We start from the raw sequence: 23,765 nt of genomic DNA on the forward strand, positions 1-23,765 counted from the left end.
AGGGGAGGTGATTCTGCCCCTGTACCCTGCTCTCGTGAGACCCCACCCCGCGGAGTACTGCATTCCACTCTGGGGCCCCCAGCATAAGAAGGACATGGGCCTGTTGGAGTGAGTCCAGAGGAGGGCCACAAAGATGATCAGAGGGCTGGAGCACCTCTCCTGTGCAGACAGGCTGAGAGAGTTGGGGTTGTTCAGCCTGGAGAAGAGAAGGCTGCGGGGAGACCTTATAGCAGCCTTCCAGTACCTGAAGGGGGCCTACAAAAAAGCTGGAGAGGGACTTTTTACAAGGGCATGTAGTGATAGGACAAGGGGTAATGGCTTCAAACTGAGAGAGGGTAGATTCAGATTAGATATAAGGAGGAAGTTCTTCACTATGAGGGTGGTGAGGCACCGGAGCAGGTTGCCCAGAGAAGTTGTGGATGCTCCATCCCTGGAAGTGTTCAAGGCCAGGCTGGATGGGGCTTTGGGCAACGTGGTCTAGTGGAAGGTGTCCCTGCTCATGGCAGGGGGGTTGGAACTAGATGATCTTTAAGGTCCCTTCCAACCCAAACCATTCTATGATTCTAAATACAACCTTGCTATTTTGGGATGTTGCATAAAAGTATAAAAACTTTTTGGATGCTAACTTGTGCTGTTGCTGTCTCTTACGCTTCTCTAGATGCTGATCGAGTGGACAGCACAACACTGTTGGGTAAGTAATGTTCTTATTTTCACAGAAAGTTTCATAATCTATCACAGAGATAAAAATAAGTTTCTTATTTACAAAGTAATTAAATGATTATTGTGCAGCACTCTGATTTAGCTCTGAAAGTCTGATTAACAGACTCTCTTTTTACCCTCTTACTTTCTTTCTACATATTAGCAGATAACTGCTGCTTTTCAGCTGTCAATAAAATGACAAATGATAGAATGGAAAGCTCCAGAAAACATATATAAAAAATTATTAATGCTGATCAGAGTATTCTAAGATGATAATAACATCCATGAGGTTTTAGCTTAAATTTCCAAACATACATTTGGCTATTTTGAACACTTTCCTTAAGAAGATATAGAAGAGTGAATCTCCAGCTTAAATGTGTCATACTGAAGGTGAATTTTTGGCTAAGCATTGTTCAGGTATCTTTGTGATACTTCTGTGAATAAGCAGAGCAATAATACATTCCAATTTATGGTATAAAATAGCAAAACTTCCCTTTGAAACAACACTTCAACTTAAAAAGATTACACTTTGAAGATATTTGTGCTGCTGCTGCAAATTGTATAAAAGTATCATTTCATTATTGCATACAAGGGTCTTTGGCGTTGCAGGAGATTAAAAACCTCCACTTTTTCACAATCAAAAAGTACACAAGGTCCAAGATACTTGAAAGTCAGAGATTACTTTTGTAATTCCAACTAGATTTTAAGCTTATCTGTCTTTCAGATGAGTTCATAAATCACTTTTTCAGTAAAGTAAAATTAGGCATCAGTGGAGAAGAAACTAAAAACTTGAGCACAATTTATTCCAGTTAGACGTAACATAAAGCTCCTTTACTAACTTATTAGAACCCTCCTTACAAGTAATTTTAGTGCCCATTTACTTGTATTCTGGAATACAAAGCAAGTAAAAAAAAAAAAAAAAGAAAAAAAAAAGAGAATTATTCCTTAACACAAATTTGTATAATACCCTGCAAAAATATATCTAGAGTTTTAAGTGATGTATGTCCTGATTTTAAAGGAATTTCCCTTCCATTCATTTTTACTGTCCAACTATGCTGTTTATACTTTCAACAGTAGCTCACACAAGAATTTTTTTTCCTCTGAGTAAGGGATCCAGACTTTTTAAAGAAGCTTCTCACTTGTGAACTCCAGAGGCATTATTGCACAAAATCAATAATTGTTTTCTTCAAAAGGCAGCTATATAATTGGCTACTTCCTGTTTTATGTTAGTACTAGAGCTCAGTGTTGGGGAAGAGCTCAAGATCACTGAACTGATGCAGACTTTCAGTAGGGTTAGTGTTACAATTCAGAATCCAAATACAAGAACCTCAGTGGGCCAGTATTGTGTTTAATATTTGGTGCTTGTAATAAAAAGTATACAAAGCACACATATGTAACAACATGAAAAATATTTCCTTTTTTTTTTCCCCCCTCTCCCTCCACAGGAACTTCATGTGTGGACTGTGCTAAAAGGAAGTTAGGAGAAAACAGCACTGACTCTCCTAAGCGAATCAAGCAGTCAGATAATGGTATACCCACTATTTAATGGGAAAAAAAACAAAAACAAAAAACCCCCAAACCAAAAGCTTTTTAACAGTAGGTGTTTTACATCTGCTGCATGGAAAGTTTTGAGCTGAATATTTCCATGGTTTTAAGTGGAATAAAAATTGTGCATCTTAGCCTTTTCTTTTCTAGAGCTGTAAATGTGTAATGTATGTAAAGCTTGAGTCATACTAGTCACTCCCCAGGCACTTCCATACTACTAAAACTGTATCTGCAGGGTGATTTAGAAGCAGGTGCAAGTTTTCTCTGCCTGTGCTTCAAGCCAGTTGGACCAAGTTCTTACCAAGGTGAAGCCACAACAGAGGTAATGTTGGAATCTGTCAAAAATGACTTTGACTTTTGGCATAGCTGTGACTATCTGTTAGTTGCCTTTAAAATGAAGGTTTTCTATTCTTTTCTCATCAGCTGAACTGCAGTTAGGCTGCTGGAGGTTGAACTCTTCAGGGGTCTGTCAGCACAAGGCTGCTTGCAAGCTTCAGGTTCAGATTTCTAAGCTGTGAGGAACAGGAATTACTGTTTCACATTTATAGAACCCACATCATGATAACCTGCCTATTTTACACTCTTAGCATGAGTATTTGTTTTCATTTGTCAGTCTCTTAATGCCCGAGATCACAGGGGGAGAAAAGGATGCGATAGTAATGTATCAGCAAGGACGTATACTGTATGTACATGGGGTACATGTGCAGTGTATTTCTATGGAAATATTTTAAATATTGTTGTTTAAATCATAGAGTATGCTGCCGGTTACTGGCAGCAGGCATTAAGATAGTCTTAATGCAGCAGCATTAAAACCAGTTCATATGTATATGTATCTGTAGACAATTTCTAGTGTGTAAGTTTGACTTCAGTTGAACTACTCCAATGATTAAGGTTAGCCACTGCATTAACTGGTTTTTTTCTGAGGTGCTGTTACTTCACCTACCACTGAATTGTCTCAGCACTAAACTGACATAATTACCAGTCCAGTTGCTAACACTGGTAATCTTGTGAAATTTTCTAGTCAGCAGCCTCTCACCTCAGTGGCGGCAGGAGAGCAGGTTCGGGACCATTCTTTGTTCTGATCCCAGCATATTTGTATCCGGCAGTCCTGGAGGGCTGCTTCAGTCAGGTTTCTCTGCTTATGTTCCCTGTGCATTTGACCTGTTATGCCTTCTGAGATCACATCACACTATAATGAGGTTTTACAGGGAGTGGAAGTGATGGACCTGTCAAGATGACCTTTCTGCCTGAATTGTGGTACGTCAACTCTTTACTCCCATGTCATGAAAATTTCTGCTTGTTCTCTAGTATGTATGTGTGCAAAATGAAAACCTTAAAAGTGACGCACGTGCTTCTTTCTAGACTAGTAATTACTGAGATGGGTAGAGTTTGTGTGGAAGTCTTTGTCCCTGTTCTGAAGCAGGTAAAGATTTGAAGATGTTTTGCCTAGAAAAGTAATCATCTTAAAGAATGCATGCACACTGACTCTTGTCTCTTCTACCCCAGAAGAAAACACCCAGTTGTGTCTCATGATTGACAGTCTGGAGACCATACTTGGGTTTTAGTATGTGATATAATTGCTAAGGACCTCAAAGTATCAGTTCTCAAGGTTTCAGCTAGGTTTTTTAAAAGGTAAAAATCAAAAGCAAAACCAGCCTGAGTATAGACCATATTCCTCCTCTCCCTTTGAGAGACTGTATTTATGCCTATATCACTTTTGGAAATTAAATCTTTTAGCATTGCATATAGCATCATCTGTAAGACTCTAACCTCTAAAATTTGCTTCTCTAGTCAGCATGAATTGGCTGTTTGGAGGAGTGATCAGTCATGCTATTTTGGATGCTGGTGTATCAGCTTAGAACACTGAAATTGTTGCTTCAAGCTGCAGCAAAATTAATCAGATGAGCTGAGCTATTTATGACCCTGATTACTGCAATTATTTAAGCCCAGCCCTGAAGTCAGATCCACATTAGGAAATCGCATCCCCTCCCCCTTGGTAAGGATTGACTTACACCTAAGATTGGTAATTCTCCCATGTTGTAGACACTGCTGAACTGCAACTTGTACAACAGCCTCCCCTGACTCAAGTGCCATTTATTTGTATCCTGAAAAGCAGGAGTAAGTAAGGGGTTATTTTAATTCCTAACATAGAGAAGAAGGTAGAAATGCCTAGTTTGGGTTTTGTTCATCCTGCTCCCCATCAAAGAATATATTTTAGTCATCTTGGGGATGGGATTGCCCTGCAGCTACCTCAGGGTTTAAAATACAGTCAAAAAGGGACAGAACCTGAAACTTGTCTGTTCCATTTATCTCTTAAGTGAAAGAGTAACTTGTTTAAGGCCCTGTTCAGATTATTACCTGAGTACTGTGAAAAAACTAATGATACAAAGTGGCATATTAAACAATGTTTGTGGATTCTACTGTATGTAGAGGGCTCTTTTTCTACTTAGTCTCATTTTAAAAAAAATACAAATTAAGATATTTACTGAAAACAAACTTGTTGACCATTTATTATCCTGTTTTGCTCAAGCTGTGTAATAAAGGTAATAGGAAATCTTTGATCATGGCATATACTCTTTAAACATTTTATTAAAAGACAAATAGACCATTCTTGTATAGTAGCTAAAACCTGTAGCTTCCACCATTCTCCAGACTGTTCAAGTCTTTACTGTATTTTTCTATTTCAACCAAATGTTCCTAGCAACTGGTTAAAAAAAACACACACAAAACTTCTGTATTTGCAATACACACTTACATGGGTCAAAGATCTTTGAAAAATCACTAGAAGCTGCTCTTCTATTCATCCTTCACACTACTATAAGTATTTCCACATCTGTCAATGGATTCTGAATTAAGGGACTGATGCTAACACATGACTTCTTAGAGTAAATAATTTTATTTCATAAAGTGTGGCAGCAACATAGGTATTTGATAAACATCTGTTTAGAGTGTAAGTGGACATTTATGTAGTTGAAGTGTTCCCACAGGAACAACATTATCTGCTGCTCACATGTCATTCCTTCCTTATGCCGTAACCCCACATATCCAGACATCATCAAATTGTGTGCAACAGGCACAATATTAGCAACACATTCCAAGGTAGATGTGTATAAATAGCATGGTGGACAAAAGCAAGCTAGTATATGAACATAAGATAGATACAATTATTATGAACAACCATAAACCAAATAAAGCTCTTTGGCATATACCAAGGTGAAACATAAGCCAGATGAAGTGATTCAAGCTCTCTCAGTGTTCTGTAACGAACTTCATTAACTTTGCTTCTTAGATGAAGCATAGCCATCAAAATAAACTTGACTTTACTGGGACAGCTATGTAGTAACAATCTCAACTGCAAACCAATATACTTTTTTCTAAGGCTGCTACCTGTATGGCATCTGACTCACACCTGTTTTATTCTTTTCACTTTTGTGAGGGGTAGAAGACCTCAAAGGTGAAATTTTTCCAGGTTACATCACACCTATAGAGATATATCATGAGCTTTTGTGAAGTTAACTAATATTTTCATGAGGTTGCAGTGGAAGACTGAAGTCTTACTGGGCATCACAAAGTCACATAAGGTAACAGGCAGATTCTCATATCTGGCTGTTTTAAAAAAACAGAATCCTATCTGAAGGCAAAGAGATGCAGCTGCAACACAGAGAGATTGTAAAGGTCTTCACCAGCGGTAGCATGCATCTAAACAGTGCACTGGAGATATGGCTAAACATTACTTTTCACAAGAAAAGCAAGAGGCTTATTCTTTGTAATAGTGTGCTTGTGTGAACCTGTAATCCTTCATTTTAAGGCAAAAAAACCCCCAAAACATTTGAAGAGAAAGCTTTGCATACCAGAATGTACACACTGCAATAACCACCTCCGGCTATCTCTTACTTGTTAAGAAAACTGTATCAATGAATAACAGTTACTTACTTCAATATTTTAGAAAACTGCTTTGTTTGAAAGGTAAACATTTCTCTATCAACCTCTAATAGCCACATTCAAACTCAGATTTGTAACAGTCAGCTGTAAACACAGTTCTTGCTGTTGTCACCTGCCCTGAAATCATCCATGCTTTATTCTGAAACAGAACTGTGTTTGTGCTGCTCTGTTCTTTCCTGGTCATCAATGTCTGGATACTCGGTAAGATCCAAAGTCAGTACTCGACTGAACATAAAGTCATCATGCTGAGAAAAGGAAGGATCATACAATTTAAAACATTTCTGTTATTTGAAATAAGCATTTTGTAAATGACTATGAGATACAATAATGAGCTTGAGTTACCAAAATGATCTTTTCACCGAGCCAGTACCTGCACATATTTCTGAACACAAAGTATTTCAAATCCAGCAATGCAATTAGGTACATGATTCATGCTAGTAACGCTTAAGGTATAAATCAGTACTTCAACAAAAAGCAGCATGTATTATTTAACAAAATTTGGTAATAATTAATTGTTACCTCTGGGCACACTCCAATCAATGCATCTGCTTTGGAATAAAACTCTTCCTTTAGAGAAATAACTATCATTTGAAACTGTTCACGTGCCTGTTCTCTAATGAAACTTGATACCTTTGGAAAGAAGGCAAATATTTCAGTAAGTTAGTTCTGGCAGCCTGAAACCATTCTACAATTAGGGAACGATGAGCAAAGAACTGAACTACGTTAGCTGCAGAATTCAGTAATTCAGCTATGAAATAAGCAGGATAAAATGAGAAAACGGTCTTAAGACAACCCCTCAGATTTGCTGCTTTTTGAAAACGCGTAAGAAAATAATCATTCACTCCAATGAATAAAGTTATAGAAAAAGGCCAGTGCCAATGAAAAATATTTTACTTAATATAACTATAAAGGAAGGTGGAAATTCCTGAATAAAGAAGTGTGAAAAGGTTGTTACTGACTGTATACCAAGATCTTAAATACATATTAGTTCGCTGCAGACAGCAACATTTTTTCAATGATCTGCAAAATAAAGGTACAAATATTAAGTTATAAATTGGTGACTGAGTAAGGCAGTATCCCACAATATAAATTAAATGTTGAATAAAGGAAAACCGGTACATTTTAGACTTTTGTCTGTACAGTTATATCTACGTGATATGGAAGTCCCTTTTTTAAGGAAAGAACTGCCTTTAGCGAGTTACACAACTGACATTCATTTTACAGTATAATGACAAGTAAATTAATTGGATATCTGCTTTAGTAAATCCTTAAACTGAAAGAATGGAAAGAAAAAGACTAGTTCTAAGCCTTAAAACCTGGATACCAGTGAGTACTAGCAACATACAATTTTTCATATATCATTTTTGCTCACTTGCAATATTTAATTCCTCTGTCTGAAGGTTTTGGTGCGTTCGAATAACAACTGCATCTTACAGATAAGGAAAGAGATATGAAAGACCCTAGGAGCAGGGGAACATTAAGTGAATTATACTTGCAGATTGCTGCAATTTTGCTTTCGCTCATTCTGCAATTTAAGACACTTTTCACACATGGTTAAAGAATAATCTAACTCTCCTTATAACAATACCTAGATAGATGTTGAAGCCAATTATAGGAATTTTCTAGGAAACCACTATTTTGCCACCCCCTTCCTGCATTACATGGGCAGCTGCTCTCCAAGCATATTATACATCACAGCCTGTATTACAGGTTGCCTGCTTCAGGTTGCTTATGTGAAAAGAGCAGCCCTTTTAGTAATCCTGCCCCAACCTCTCCACGCTGCATCTCGTTACAGGAGCAGCAGGCAGGAAAAGGACTGCAGAAGAGCAGTAAGCCAAACAGCATATTCTGGACAGGGGCTATGCAGCCGGTACGCCCCAGCCTTAGAGACAGGCGTCTCTAGCCATGAAGGTTAGAAAACAGGTAGGAGCCCAATTCAACTTCAAAGCTGGAAGCTCAGCATAACTTCCCAGTCAGATTAGATGGGCCCCCAGGACTCAACTAAAGGCTTAATATAAACTATTAAGGCAATTTCAAGGTTAACCCTAATGTGTAATATAATCCAAGTTTAATAGCTCTTTGCCCATAAAGTGGTATTTATGGATGTTATTTTTATAAATATACATTAGACCAGAATTTACAATACTTGAACTTTCTGCATTAGTGTTCTTTATTTTCTTGAATATACATCTTAAAAACATACCTTATTGTTGCTGATGCGTCAAATGAAATATGATACTTTCAAACTGTAAAAATACTACCAATTGAAAGTTATAAGCCTAGGAACCATCGGCTAACAACTATTAATATGACCATCTTTTGTGAGCTACGAATGTGATTTTTATCTGAAGTAAACCAGATTTGAAATGTGTTTGAATTGAGAAACCCAGTTGCATAAAAGAAGAATCAGCTATTCTTTGTTTATAGTGTTCCGAAGAATAATGGTGGTTAGCATATTCTTCGGTATAAAGTGAACATCTCTTCTGCCAGATGTGTCAGAATGAGCCTACTCAAAGGCAAACTGCAGCACAGTGCCTCATTACTGTGCTAATGCATCATTTGTAGTCTCTATGGAAAATTGGTAAGATACTAGAAATCATGAATTTCATGGAATGCGTACATAATTACTGGTGCATCTATTACTGCAACAGGAACTTACCTGGATAAACTAAAGTCACCCAGGTAATGACCTGCAATTTTGTTAGGCATGATCTAGGACCCCTGCCCAGCTCCAGACAGAACCATGGAGAATTTTACATTCATATCCAAAAGACCACCTCAGAAGTCTGCAGAGATAGGAAGTACTAATCACCTAATACACTGCAGCTTTGATGAAAGGCAAAAATGTGAAATGTAGCATTAAATAGTGTAACAGCAGACAAGGACAGTAAAGGAAAACTTGGAGGCAGCCTGCATAACTCTTACAGTCATCAGCCATGATACATTTGACTCCAGAATTAAGAATAACATCCAGAAAACACAATACTGATATTTAACCAGAGTACACGATCTTCAACTGTTACGTCAACTCATAGGGGTCCTGAGTGAAAGACTAATAACTAGAAAAGTATGCTGTTAAAAAAGTTAGATCACAGAGGTGTGATCACAAAACATGATGTGTAATCTTGTTTCTAATCATGTCACTGAGAGCCAAACCCTAAAGCTTGCTTAGTTATTTTCATTACAGTCCCATTATGTCTAATCTGGTGTTGCTGAAACACACTGGACCGAGTTAAAACAGACTCGGGGCGTATCATCTGCTCAGAAGTAGTGGATGATGGTTATCCCTCATGGACTTGTGTCCCAAGGAATGATTAAGGAACTTGGGTTCAGGAAAACAATTCTCACAATGCTACATGGAGTCAGTAATCTCCAAGAAGGAATTCTATCTGGCAGGCACAAGTAGTGGAGCTTCCCCAGCTTTCTACTGTAGAGGTACCCTCCAAGCAAACTCTGGTGTACTTTGCACACCACAGTAAACTCCATTAGTCAAAAAGAAGAAAAAAAAAAAAGTATAGCTTTATGTGGAAAGGAATGTTTCCATAGAAGAAAATCCAGGCACATGTGAAGATCTTTTTGATTCCTCACCTACATACAGTCCCCTTGTACTGAGTCTCCTCCTCCCAGAAGCTGACATCTGCAGTTGGCAATCTTTACTGTTTGTATTCTATCTTAAGTTTTTGTTACCGTGTTTCTTAAGTTATAGTTATTAGCAAAAAAGGAAACAGAAATTGAGAGGACAGGAAGCTATTCTGATCAAGCAAGAAATCATGTGACTACAATGATGGGAGTGACAGCCCTTAATTGGTGTTAATGTAAAAATATTTAGCAGGCCAATTATATAAAACAAATACTCCAGTGATAGAGTGACTTGATTTTCAACATGCAGATACACTCCTTTCTGCTTCTTAGAGGTAAGGGAACTCAAAGGCCTTAGAAATTCCAACCAACCAAACCCAACCAGCAATTCAGAAGTGACCTTCATGTCAGACTGTACCACATGTGGTCATGCGGCATACTTTCACACTCTGGACCTATTTTTCTCAACTTCACAGTTTGGGGACTGATTAAAACACATTAGATTTATGAATTCAAGCCTAGCCCTAGTCTAACATTTCATACAACCATTATTTCAGTCCTAAACCCAATATATTTTAAAACAGGTTAAGACAGCATAATCAATCTCTTTATCCCAACAACCTGTAATAAAAAGTAGCCATCCTTCTACAAAAGGTATCATTATATTGTTGATAAAAGGGTAAGGTGAAAGGGACCAACTTACTTTATCAATGTTTGTGTTATCCAGGGCAGCATCTATCTCATCTAAAATAAAAAAAGGTGCTGGCCGAAAACTGTAGAAGACAAGACAGTATTTTGCAGTTAGATGCAAAAATGTTAATAAACATTATAATTAGTTTAGACATTCACTTACTCTATCATAAGATTTTGATAAGAAGTAATGACAGGTAAAGAATAAGGACTTCAGTAATGTTTTAAAAATCTGCCAATAGAGTATTCAAACATGTTTGTAAGTGTAACATTGTCGATCTTAGCCACATACTTGGATAACAGCATAATGTTTATTTTACCTGTGTATAGCAAACACAAGAGCCAGAGCTGCCACAGCTTTTTCACCTCCTGACAAACTGTCCATTGGCATAAAGCGTTTTCCTGGAGCCACGCAGTTAAAGCCAATGCCTTCCAGATAAGGCTCCTCAGGATTTTCAGGACTAAGGAATGCCTGGAAATGCATACACTTCATTACTAATAGTGACATTTACAAAATTAAGATGGTTATTTTTTAGGTTTAAATACTTACTAAGCTAGGGTTGAAACTGGTAAGTTAGCTTCATTTGTAGGAAATACCTGTTCATCTATACTGAAGAGCAGCACTATAAAATTTGCACTATACTTTGTATCCCAGTTCCCAGGTCCAAAAATTAAAAGTATTATTTTAAAGGAATGGCCATTTTACCAAACCATTAAAAAGTATGATGGATAAGCTAATTGCTACATGGTTTATTTTTCCCATTAAATAGAAGAGACAATAAAATAATACAGTTTCTTCCCCTCTGCACAAGTGGATACAGATAAAAGAAAAACTTCCATAGTTGACACTCATTTCAAATGGCTCCTCTTGGATCATAGATACAGTGGAAGAAAAACAAAACAAAACACTACATGTACTTTGATTTAAAATAATTTCTGTGGTAAATAGTCCTGGAAGTAAGATATAGTGCTTGCAGTATCTTTGTTTTGTTGGAGGTATGCATATTTTCCTCTTTTTCTTTGCAGAGAGAATGCCTGTCATTGTTATTACAATGTTCTTCAGGCTGTAAACATGTCAAATACCTTGCAATGCAACTCCCAGTTCTATGCCATTGCATATATCTATACAAGAGGAAGTTTTCAGATCTATGGACGCTCTTGGCAAAAATCATCTTGTAGCTTATTAGGGTACATATATTCCTTGCTTATCAAGGTATGAAATGAACGACACTTCTCTCTCCACAGAAGAGGAATGGAAGAGAACTGGTGGCAAACCCAGCAGTGAATCTGTATGTACAGTTTCCTAGGCAGTAGTTTCTTTTGAAGTACTTCTAACACACAATGTGCTTATGAAATAAATTTTACAGAGCAATATGTTCAGTGCACGAATGTTCTGAGTCCAGAATCTCTGGAAGTTAAAACTAACTCAAGTCTATCAAAGCTTCTCTTTTTTGCACTGGACAGTAAAGGATTATTAATAAAAGTTACTAATATAACATTAAGAAATATTAATTTTATTAAGAAATTTTCGTGTTAAAAATTGTTAAGGTTGCTTAAAAAAGCATCTGTTCAAGCTGCAACCTAGGCCACCTCCTCTGATGGCAAAACTCAGAGCTAACCTTTTCCTTAGCTAACCACAGTAATTGCCACAGAGCAATCATTTCTCTTCCAATGCAATTAGACCAGCTTCCTTCAGCTGCTATGTTAGCATCGAGTAGGCAGTTTTAGCTTCCCAGCTACTCACAGGATAATCTCTCAACCAGGTTACCACTATGGCTCAAATCAAAGCACAGCATCACAGACCTCAGAAAGAAAGCACCCAACTAATTGGTTTTGGCAACGCATCTGGAAAATACTGGTTGTTTCAGAGTGATGCAAAGTCAAGACCTGCCTGATATTCAGTCTACCGAGTCCTGTAATCATGAAGAAATAAATGCTTTATTATCCTGTCCAACCTAGAAGCAGAAAGGATTTATTTAAAGATATTTAAGGTGTTCACTGAATATCTGACTCTGAGGGAAAACACAAAATCTGAAGTTTAAGACAGACAAGAGTTAAAGCCTGAGCCCTGTAAACATTCAACCATCTACAGAATTTGATGTAAGCAAAGCATTTGGGAGTTTTCTCTTTCCTTTCGGCATCAATATTGGAACACTAGCAAAGATTAATACAATTGTGACACAATTTTTCTACAGGTTTCTTAAAAGCTGCAAACAAATTATCTTTTTAAAAAATATTTAAGTGGCGTATCAAAACCTCATACAAAACACGAGCACTGAAATAGTGATTTATGGTTTTTAGTGTTATCTATACTAATGATTAAGTGTTTTAATTACTTATTAATGGTATCACTAGATCTGTAAACCAATGTTATTTTTAAATGAAGTACTCGAATATATTTCACATTTATGTCATGATAATTTACAAGTCTGCTAAATACAAAGAGTAAAACTAACCCAAACTGAGTAGTTCCCAATTTTGTTAACACTTTAGATCACATTTCTCTGTCTAATGTCAAGCATGCTAACCCTAAAATTCTGAAGTCTTTATTATTTGTGTAATTTTCTTCTTCAGGACTGAAACTTCTTTGGAAACTACAAGTGTTACCAAGCTCTCTTATTCTAGATAACAAAGCATGAAGTAGGCCTTTTAAGCCAAGCACCTAAGAACATGACGCACCTGAGCACTACTGTTTCTGCACAGTTTCTTGTAGATCTGATCAATAGCTATGGAGGCATGCTCAAAGCACCGGCTAAAAAGGTCGTATCTCCTTTTTTTCACCTGTTCAAATTCTTGCTTGCATGTTCTGGCCTCCTTTCTGCTGGTCTCAAAAGCTATGAAAAAAATTACTGAAGTTATTCTGTAATAAGCCTCTAAGCAAATACACAAACCAAATATATATTGTGTACCATAACAAGCATCAAGGACAATATTTACTGCAGAAAAAGTTTCTAATGCACACAGAAGGAGCATACCAATAGTATGAGTTTCCTTCCAGATTTCAAATGGAGGCCCCAAAAACTGCAAAGTTGGGATGTACTCAATCTGCTCTATGCCACATTCGGTTGGAACAATGAAGAACATTCTTCTCCTAATTCCTTTTGTAAGCTGGATAGCCTTAAGCAGCACCAGCATTTACCTGTTACAGCTTCAGAACTCCTTGGTTTTCTTAATATGTTAATGTCTGCAATGTTCTTTGAGGATACCAATAATTTTGCAGTAATGCTCATGTCTGAGTTCTGGACAACATATGTATGTTCCTTCAATTATTTAAGAAAAATTTAAATAATTTTATTATTAAAGTCAGTAATTTTTAGAAAATAAGTAAAAACACTTTATGATGTCATTTGGCCAGCAAAGTATCTTTCCAATCATTCAAACTGTATTCCAATAAACTACTGCACAGTAAAGTATATGTTAATAAATTGTTTATATATAATTAAAAAGACAACTGAGGATAAGCACTTGAGCACAAAAAATACCTTAATATTCAAAAGAAGCAAAGCCAGCAGGACCAACCCCAGAAAGAGGAATTTCAATTAGGGTGAAAACTCTCACAGTCACAAAAGAGATTAATACGAAAAACTCAGTCTTACCATCTATTGATTCTTGGAACTTGTCCCGAGCTATCTGTAATTTCTCTACTGCTCTCAGGTTTGGAGCAGCTGTTTTTATTAAAGTATTCTCTTTAGATTTTATTTCCTGCTGCATCTGGTTCAGATGATCCTCTATATCTTTATCACACTCTAGATCCTAAAGAAAAAAATAAAAATACTAAAGCAATGACATTTGCTTTTAGGCCAAGACATTTCAACATATACAGCAAGCGCTCACCGTTTGTGGAAGAAGTATCCCACTCATTTAATAGCTTTAACTGGAAACACAACAAAACAAAAAACTCCACTCAGAGTCTTAGTTCTCAGAATAAATTTACTAGGTCCTAAGCATTGTTCTACAAGACCTTTAAAAACAGACAACAAATTCCCTTCAGCCTAGAAGTCTGGGTTAAAATACAACACAGGAGGAGGATTAGCTGGCTTCACTACTTGATTTGTAAAGAAAACCTTTGAAGACAGGTTCTTGATGAGTTCTTTGAGACAAGTTCCAGTGATGACAGATTCATCCCTTTCTCTGTACCTAGCCTCTGACATTTAATTGTTTTCCTTATGATTAAAAAGGGAAAAAAAATTTACAAAAAACTGCTGAGAGAACATGACATAATGGCTGTTACAGAGGGAAGCATGCTAAGTCTCAGTCTCTGAAAATACTACAGAGAGAAGGTGGTACAACCCCTCGGCAGCCAATCATTGCCTTCTAGAGTTTTGAGTCATGACCTATAGTGTTGGAACTTAAAGGCAGACGGTAAAGGAGGAAGGAAAAAATCAGAGTTACTATTTACTATTTCTCCATTCTATTTTTATGGTTTAGATAAGCTTTAAATTAAATTTAGTTAGATAGGAAATTGACCTGTCCAGAAATCCCATACATTAGCTTGATGTATGATTGCAAAACCAAAACACACACACACGCACTTAAGCTTAACAGTGTTTTTTTAAGTTTCATTTAAAGACTAGGGTGAAGAAGAAAAATTTCAACAAACAAAGTATTTTAAATAAAAATAAATAACTCGACCTCTAATAATTTTAAACAAAAAAAGATTACCTTCAGGTCATCTGCTAGGCTGCTGTAGTCTATCTGAATTGCCTCTTCCCTTTCATAGATACTTGATGTAGTCTGAGTGCCTTCTGTTTCAGTTCCTAGCTATAAATGTGAAGGACATTCCAGTTCAGAAATATGACAGTTAACTTTTAGACTGTTAAAACAATACATTAAAGGGATATAAAATGAGGAGATAGTAGTAACATGGTATGAGGTAAACTTATTCCATAGCTCCTCCCCTAGCCAAAATGGAATTAACACTTAGTTAATATCTTGTAAGTCTAATTAAAAAATGCACCTTTTAAATGAAGATGAAAACATCTGCTAATTTCAGTTTCAAGCCAAGATAAAAGCAGAAGTAATTATTTGTAATATATTTAGAACAATGTGCATACTGCAAATCTCCTGATTGGAAAGATTTACATTCCCATGATAATTCAATCCCCTTTCAAGGAAAGGCTCTGAAGTGTGTAAGTCAAGGCACTTCTTCCACTCAGTTGGCCTCAGAAGAAATGAGTAGCTTCAATTCTATATGGCATAAGCAGAGTATCTTCTAGACACTGTAAGCCTGGATTTCAAACAGCTACTTTCCCTTGAATGAAACACATGCTACACGTGCTGCGTATCATTAACAGTCCCTTTCCCACCAAGATTCTTTCTCAGAACCAAATCTTACTGGTCTTCTCAGTGATATTAATTAGGAAGCCAAGTTGTTATTCCTACTGCCCACCTCCTTGGTTTCATCTCTTCCTTATGCATAAACAGCGAGAGCTGAGATATCTACATACTCTGATGATTAGCAGTTCATGTCCTTTCCCTTCCGAGACTGCCTACCTCACTGCCTTCTTTTTGTCTTCTGACCCACTGATTCATACCTATCCTCCAGCAAAAGTACTTTTCTAAGGAATGGGTTCAACAAGACTCCTTCCAAGTTCACAGACTTGTTACAAGTCCTTCAAAACCAATAGCTTTTTTCTTTTGTAACAGTGGAGAAAGTTTAATTTCTCCTCACAAAAGATATGCTGGAAAAAGAGGGAAGACTGAGAAGAATAATGAGGGTCAATCCTCTGATAGCAGGAGTATTTCTATTTTAGTCTACCTCTGATTTCTGTGAATATCTACATCTACTGAAGAAAAAAGGATGATTTTAGACAGCATTTATATTGTGCATGATTAACCAAATACTATCTCAATCCATGTACCTGCCATATTTACTTACATTTCTGGATTGACCCCTGTGTGTCCTCTTACATATGTATATCTAGACTACTCCTTCATACCAATTTTCTTGTACCACAGTGATTTTACATATTTCACAGGAATACATTTCAAGCACGAGCAAAAATGTTTGCAAACAATATTTCTGTCTACAAAAATAAACAAAAATCCTTCTCTTGAATGGATAAGGCCTGATCACATGAAAACAATGTATTATTTTAACATTATTATGTAAGACAAACAGTCCTGTAAGAAAAAAATAAATATCTTTAAATTCAAGACTGAATAATTTCTCCTCCATGATATCTATCTTCTGTAAAGATTTTAAGTACCTCTACTTCACTGATGTCATCCAGTGATCCAGACAGGAGCTTTATTTTCAAGTCCTGCACCTTGCACTCAAGAAGCATATTATGTCGTCTTAATCTTTTCTCTTCCAGAGAGGTTTCTATAGCTGTAGCTTCCTTTTGTAATTTTGTAGCTTCCCTACATACACAAAAGGCACAAACCAATTAAAGAGCAGAAGCATCGCCACCAGTAACATCCACAGCCATACAGCATGAAAAACAGTTACCAAGCAAAGAGGGCTTTTTCCTCTATAATCCCCATCAAACATAAAGGAAAATAGTACTTAACTTCTTCCATCCCCTTCATTCTCCCAAATTACTCAAGAGGGAGCTGGGAACCACACACTATTCTAGCGCACAAGCTAACACTCTGCTATTCTGTATTAACTCTTAACTCTACCGCAAGGTAAATGCTAGTAGCACGGACATAGTTTCAGTATATTGCCAAGTTCATACTATAGCATGTTCAAATATCCACCTTTCCTAACTATAGCTAAACTCTGTTCTGTTTAGCTCTGCTGAACACGTATGGAGAATTTGATACTTTTAAAATTTAATAAAGTATCTTTTATCATTACTCTACTTGAAATACACCTTGATTCTTTGCAACAAACTCCTTTGATAGCATCAAGCTGCTGAATAAGGCAAAGACGTAACAGTCTCAATTGTTAAAATTACATGCTATAAAATGAATTACTAGGCATACAATCTATGAATTTATATAAAATTCCACAAGTTTACCTAGCCATACTGTGCCAACATGTCGGGTTTTTTAAACATAAAGATGACTCCTGATTAAGAGACATTAAACACATCAATAATAAGCAAGCATAAGAAAACTGAAGTATAAACTGTCCCCAAAGCAGTTGATTTAAAAGAACAGTAAGGACAAAATGGCGACCTAAAATTAGTATTAGTTTAAGGTATCCAATGCTTGAAAGACCTGGAGAAAATGAGGACACTGAAATCAGAAGAAAAAAAAATCTCATTAATTGAACCAAGTGTACAACTCAAAAATATGAAACTACCAGAAAACTTAATATGCCCCGCCAATCAAGTTGTAAGCTAATACATATTTATCAGAAGTTACTACACATTTATCAGAAATCACAACGAGACCTAACACTAGGTAGATAATAAGATAATGTTATTCTATATGGTTTATGGGATGGCTGTCATGAAATAATCTTGTTCATATTACTTCTGGGAACCACATACTGAATTAGAAACACTTTTTAACTAAGGCATACTCTAAATGCAAATTACCATGTCTCTAATGAATCTTTCACAAGAAAACAGAACAAGAGCAATTCAAACATCTGATCACTAAAACTCTTCTAAATATTATCACATTAATCATTTTCCCAGGAATACAATTAGTAATTACCTATTAAGAGTTAACAACGTCTTTCTGAACTCTTCAACTTCATTTTGGGTTTTTATAACCTCAGATTTATGAGCACTTAATCTATCCTTAAGATGTTGCTGCTCCTCCACAATGTCATTCACTTTTTTTAGAAGCTTTTCCTCCTCCTGCATAGAAATATTTACATTTTTAACCTTTCACCAAAAATCTTGAATGGAACCTTTATTACACAGAAAGAAAGAGTTAAGGTTTAAACCTCTTACAATACATTCAAATGTGTTACAGCACATAATCTGAAAGGCACTGCAAAACCAGCCTGTCTTATACACAGGAAAATCCAGATGTTTTGTATACATAGGCACAGCCAGCTGTGGATTTGTGACTGTACTGGACTAAACTATAAAGCCATCAAGCAAGGCAGGGATCCTAGGACACCTACGATCTGTAGGCTACTCCCTTTTCCTCAGTTAGTCCCTTAGCCCTGCAAGAAGGATCCCATCTGCTGTACAGCTACAACGTATTTAGCAACACCTAAGGTAACCTGAAATCCTTTAAAAAGTGTTGTTCATTGAAAGATAAATCCTGAGGTAATCCGCAGAGAACAAAGAATCTGTGGAGGTATTCCAGAAGAGTCTTCCCCTATATAACCCATATCACTGCTAAATTGCTAGAAATTACGTGCTAGAATATAGTAAACCTAACACTACATGCATGAAGACATGGTCCTTAAGAGACTGGTATTATGGCAACCTAATCAAGACTTACTGCTGTTGCAGTATCTGCACAAAGTACCTTCACGATTTAATACAAACAATCCTTCCCCAGGACAAAAATATCTGAATTTGCTCAAAGTCACATTTCAGAAGCATTATGCACACAGGCATGAGGTCAGGCATGTTTTTGTGCATGACTAAGTAAGGGTCTATTGGTTTTCCTCAGTATCAGAAATACGTGTCTTCTCATGTTAAAATTCAGAGTTCAAATCATGCATGTGGAGTTTTTTGCCCATTTCAGGGCAGTTTTACATTTCACTTTTGTTTTTTATTCAAAGCACTATTACACATCTTTTCTCCTTCACTTTCCAGTGCTCCACAAGCATAGTTTATTTAACAAGCAACATTAACACAACAAAACACTACTTATGAATAAAGAACACTACGAAGGAGGAATCCATACATATTACTTCAACTAAAAATCTAAATTAGTTTTCATAGAATTATTTTAAGTCTATTAGTGGCTGTGAAGCACTCTGAAGATGCAAAGCACCAGAGTTGTTTATTATTACTCATAAAATCTTCTAAACAATCTCAGACACATGCTACTAGTTTTATCTGTAGTCATATGCTGCCTTCTCATATAAACACAATATAACACTGTACATACAGTAATCCCAAATTTAATTTTTAGTAAGCTTATTATTTATTAAATAAGTACCTTAATATGACAGGTTATTTCAAGGTTAAAATGACAATAGGCAACTGCATTTTTTTAACATTTATAAAGTCAACACTGAATTAAGCCCTAGAAGAACTACTCAACAGCATCAACTATGTTTATTTAAAATTGTAATTCAATGCATTCTTTCCTCTCAGTCCCATATACATATATATATATTACAGTTACCTTCTGTAGCCCAATAATCTCAGCTTCATCTTTACGAATGGTCTCCCTCAACTTGCTGACTGTATTTGTTAGTTTTTGTAGATGATCACGGTTATATTCCAGCTGAATGTTTAGTCGTGTCTTCTGATTTTCAAACTCCAGCCTAGTCAAAGTACAGTATTTCAAACCAACAACTTACAAAGCAGGCCAGTAACTACGATTTTAAGTTATTACAAAATATATTTTCATTTTGACTATTTAGATAGCATTTTTATACCTTCTACGTGAACACAAAAATTTGCATACATTTGGATCATCAATTCCACTACACCGCATACAGTGATAATAGTTCAAAAAATAAAATATAAAGATACAGTATGGCCACATTCAATATGGAAAGTAACACTGAAAGTTCAAGTATCTAAGTCTGAATGATATACCTGTAAATGATGCAGATACGAGCTGGGCAAAAGTTACACTGATGTTGTGTATTCATCCAATGCCTGTGCTCCCTGCTCAGCCCCCACAAGCCTCCTAGTCAGCTGGCATGTATGTTTATCTGGATATTATAAGGAACTTATCTCAGCTGGGAGATGGCAATTAAGACGCATGAGACCAGAGCTTTTTAAGCCATATTCAGCCTTGCTTATCACCTCTCAATTGAGACCTGTATTTGTCTGTAGGGGTACAATGGAAGAAACTTCTTCACATGCTGCTGAGAGAACAGATTTCAGTAAAACTAAGTGGCTGTTTACAGAAAGGTCTCCTCTCAGCTGTTAGTGTCTGCCTCTGAGCTTTGAGCTTCCCAAATGACTTACTACGAGTGCTGCATCTGTTGTTCAGGCAAAAGGATTGGCAGAACACCAGTTCCAGGCTCTTTAGACCTGGGCAAGAAGGCACCATAGTACAGGCTTACAGGACTAATGATGGCAAGTTAGGGCACAAGCAAGGCCAAGGCTGTGTACACACTGTAGCATAAGGCCACGCAAAAAGCTCCTCTTTTCATTGTTCTATTACTAACTTCTTACACTTCACCAGACTTCAGTTCTTGCAAACATAAATGATCAAATCACTTCAGCCAGCAGGTGGTTTAACTGCAACTGAATGCACTGCATTACTACCTCATTGCAGCCCTAGCCAAAAACATGCATTTGGACCAGTTTCTGAAAACTGGTCAGAGACTCTTAGCAGCTGAAGAGACGGCTGAAAGAAAATGGAGTTCAGTGCTAGCCATTACACCAGTCATTTAGAAAAGGTGTATTTTCTATAAATAATGTCAGGAAATGCATGAACTGTCATCTGCCTGAACATGCCTGTAGTACAAGGAGATAGTTCATTTTAACATTCTCATTCTTTAAGATATAAATTTGTGGTCCTGTGACATGTGCCTGTTTGAGGGGAATACCAGTTGAGGTTACCTGTGAGAAAATTAAGATCCTGTTTTCCTTAATAGTAAGTTCCTATACTAAATCACTGCATCTTACACCCGGTTCACCTTTAACATTTTTGATACCTGAGTGAGCCTTCATGCCATCCTGAATTTGTGATAGAGCCATTTTTCAATGTGGATTTTAGAAAACTATTATTTGCTTTATTTTTCTACAATAGTGCTACCAAAATAGTAAATTTTACCTTTCAAATTTGTTGCAAAACATCACTGACTATAACTGTCCAATAAACCCAAACCATAGCAGTACAACTGCTAACTAATCCTTGCAGTGATAATATAACCTTTTACAGTCTTCTAGGTTTTTGTGGTATTTCCTGTGATGATGTTACTCATTTACCAGTGTGCTCAATCTAATACAAACCACTTTTTAAAATTTTAGTTACAAATACCACCTTCTCTTATCAATCTCCTCTTGTTGTCTCACATGTTCTTGTTCATACACACGAATATTTTCTACACCAATTTCTTCACAGAATTCCCAGAAAACAGCATCTTCAGCCTTTTAATAAAGAGAAATGGAGCAAAAAATGTTTATGCTATTTTACAACTCACAAAAGTAAAACATTTAGACAATCACTTCACACTACACACTGGATTTTCAAGGTACTTTAAGAAACAGTAAACTGAACTACTGAGAAATAATTTGTACTTGAAATTTTCAAGTAACACTTTCAGTACAAATGCCAGATACAAGGCCTATGATCTGCAAAAGGTTAACTCTGATCTAAGCTTTTCTTGACAGCACCTGGTCATTCCAAAGTCATCACAGTGTAACCAAGTTCCCTGGTTTTGTCTGTTGTTCCCACTCAACTGAAGAAGAGAAAGCTGAATGGTATACAGGACACTAACCAGATACACCAGTTTTTTTGGTGTAGTTTAGTTCTTTGTTTTAATCCTTTCAAGTGATCCATAAATATTAATTACTATGTTCCATTTATAGCAAAGCCACAGCAAAAAAACTGATACAGAATCTCTCATTTCCTAATTATACAGTATATACTATCAAAAGCTGCAGCAAAAAACCAGTCCTACAATTTTAACAAAAAATTTAAGCAGGCAAATAGTAGGTATAGTGTATATGGCAGGACTGAACAAAGAAGTCACAACAGCCTACAGCATTTAAAAGGAAATGCAATGGGCTGAACAAAATTTTAAGAGAACTTCACAGGTCAAAACCTGGTATTGTTTATATTGTTTTGGTACACAGGCTTGTTTAACCAGATATCAAATATTACATCAAATCAAATTATATTATTCAAGTAACACCATTCTTCAGAAACTGATGACCAGCCTCCATTTGGTTTTTTTTGCAGAAAAAGCAAAAGTAAAGTTCCCTGGATCTGGAATTCTTATAGCCTAAACATCAATGACTTTTTCAGTGTTTGCAGATGACAGACACCTGCATTCCCTCATGCCTGCACCAGCAGAGAACATGCAGCAGTTTTGGCTTCTTTTTACACGCAGAATTCGAGTCATAGATTAATCCAAGAAAGACTGATGAGAATGGGTCAGAGGCCAGGAACTAAATTACACGTGTACTATACACCTCAAGCAACCATAGACAGCAGTGAGGAATCTCTCTTTCGCCAAGAATCTACATTTACACAAGCACCTAGGTGCAAGGCTGTGAATTTTCCAGATAAAACTGCAGCACCACTTTTCCATAGTCTGTACCAGATTTCTTTGGCAAGAGTAGGAACAAAGGCAGCTTCCAGAGAGAAGTAGAGATGAGGTGCTTATTTCTCAGAGAGGCCAGAGTTATTGTCTACTCTAGTAGAACACAGTATGAAACCCCCCTTGTTATCAGATTAGGCTTTACTACTATTCACTTCACTGAATGACTTCAGTCTCTTCACAACAACTATGCTTTTGAATTTGTCAGCTGTCTGTACAAACTGTTCTGGGGACCATCTTAAGATTAGAGAATGACAGGGAAACTGAAGTACGAGATAGCAGAACAGTCTACAGAAAAAACATCTGGGAAACCTAACTGCTGGATCACATATCATACAGAACTTTTCCTGTTGCTGATAAAAGGCAGGAAGGAGCAGGTTATAATGACAAAAGCTGTTTAGTACCATAACAGATAATGAATTTGGACAAGCGGGGATAGCACAAGGTCCCTAAGCTCTCCATCAGCTACTCCTCAAAAAAGATGGAGAGCAAAGACGACTCAGTGGTATCATAGGCTAGCTTCATCTTCCATGAATTGGACTCCAAATGAACATAGGCATACAAGTCTTAAAAACAAAACAACACAACAAACCCTAAAACCACAACATCCAAAAACCCCAAACCCAAAACATCCCCTCCCCCCCAACAAACAAAAAACCCAAAACAAAACAGTGGAATGAGGAATTTGCTGACAATCATCATGCACACCTCAACCATTCTCCCAGGGTAATCAGAGTGCACAGAAAATAAAGCACAGATATTGGCTACTTCCCCAGAAGAGAAAGGAATCTTCACACTATGCTGCCCTTTATCTACTTTTCTAGTATATAGTGGTGTAACACGTCATCACCTAGACATAACACCTGTAGAGTTCAGAACAAAGCACTCTAGCAGTGCTGAGAACTGTTCTCAGCTCTAGAAAACTGATACATAGCTCTCTCCCTAATAGCATGAGCATGCCTGATCTAGTCTGCCTGTAGGCTGCAGAAGTAGT

The 23,765-nt window shown here is 36.8% G+C and overlaps 2 protein-coding genes across 6 annotated transcripts in view; one reads left to right on the plus strand and one right to left on the minus strand.

Annotated features, from left to right (window-relative positions):
• FAM118A (family with sequence similarity 118 member A) overlaps positions 1-23,765 on the plus strand; it is a 243,075-nt gene that overhangs the window by 11,015 nt on the left and 208,295 nt on the right. For 3 of the 4 annotated variants that reach the window (XM_075507562.1, XM_075507571.1, XM_075507581.1), the window contains exons 7-9: positions 659-691; positions 2,145-2,228; positions 3,266-4,199. In XM_075507562.1, the coding sequence (XP_075363677.1) occupies positions 659-691; positions 2,145-2,228; positions 3,266-3,465 (317 nt within the window). In that variant the 3' untranslated portion in view covers positions 3,466-4,199. Of the gene's footprint in view, positions 1-658; positions 692-2,144; positions 2,946-3,265; positions 4,200-23,765 lie in introns of those variants that run through there. The other variant, XR_012776474.1, reaches the window with a different exon arrangement.
• Positions 6,307-23,765, minus strand: part of SMC1B (structural maintenance of chromosomes 1B) — a 37,188-nt gene continuing 19,729 nt past the window's right edge. Inside the window, exons 15-25 of one of the 2 annotated variants that reach the window (XM_075491739.1) lie at positions 21,490-21,596; positions 19,669-19,810; positions 18,067-18,212; positions 16,665-16,818; positions 15,118-15,216; positions 14,052-14,208; positions 13,135-13,289; positions 10,776-10,927; positions 10,469-10,538; positions 6,706-6,816; positions 6,307-6,431 (exon numbers count right to left, since the gene is read on the minus strand). In XM_075491739.1, coding sequence (XP_075347854.1) covers positions 6,321-6,431; positions 6,706-6,816; positions 10,469-10,538; positions 10,776-10,927; positions 13,135-13,289; positions 14,052-14,208; positions 15,118-15,216; positions 16,665-16,818; positions 18,067-18,212; positions 19,669-19,810; positions 21,490-21,596 — 1,404 coding nt within the window. In that variant the 3' untranslated portion in view covers positions 6,307-6,320. The remainder of the gene's footprint in view (positions 6,432-6,705; positions 6,817-10,468; positions 10,539-10,775; positions 10,928-13,134; positions 13,290-14,051; positions 14,209-15,117; positions 15,217-16,664; positions 16,819-18,066; positions 18,213-19,668; positions 19,811-21,489; positions 21,597-23,765) is intronic. The other variant, XM_075491740.1, reaches the window with a different exon arrangement.

Source organism: Mycteria americana, chromosome 1 (assembly GCF_035582795.1).
Source record: "Mycteria americana isolate JAX WOST 10 ecotype Jacksonville Zoo and Gardens chromosome 1, USCA_MyAme_1.0, whole genome shotgun sequence".
Lineage (NCBI taxonomy): Eukaryota > Metazoa > Chordata > Aves > Ciconiiformes > Ciconiidae > Mycteria > Mycteria americana.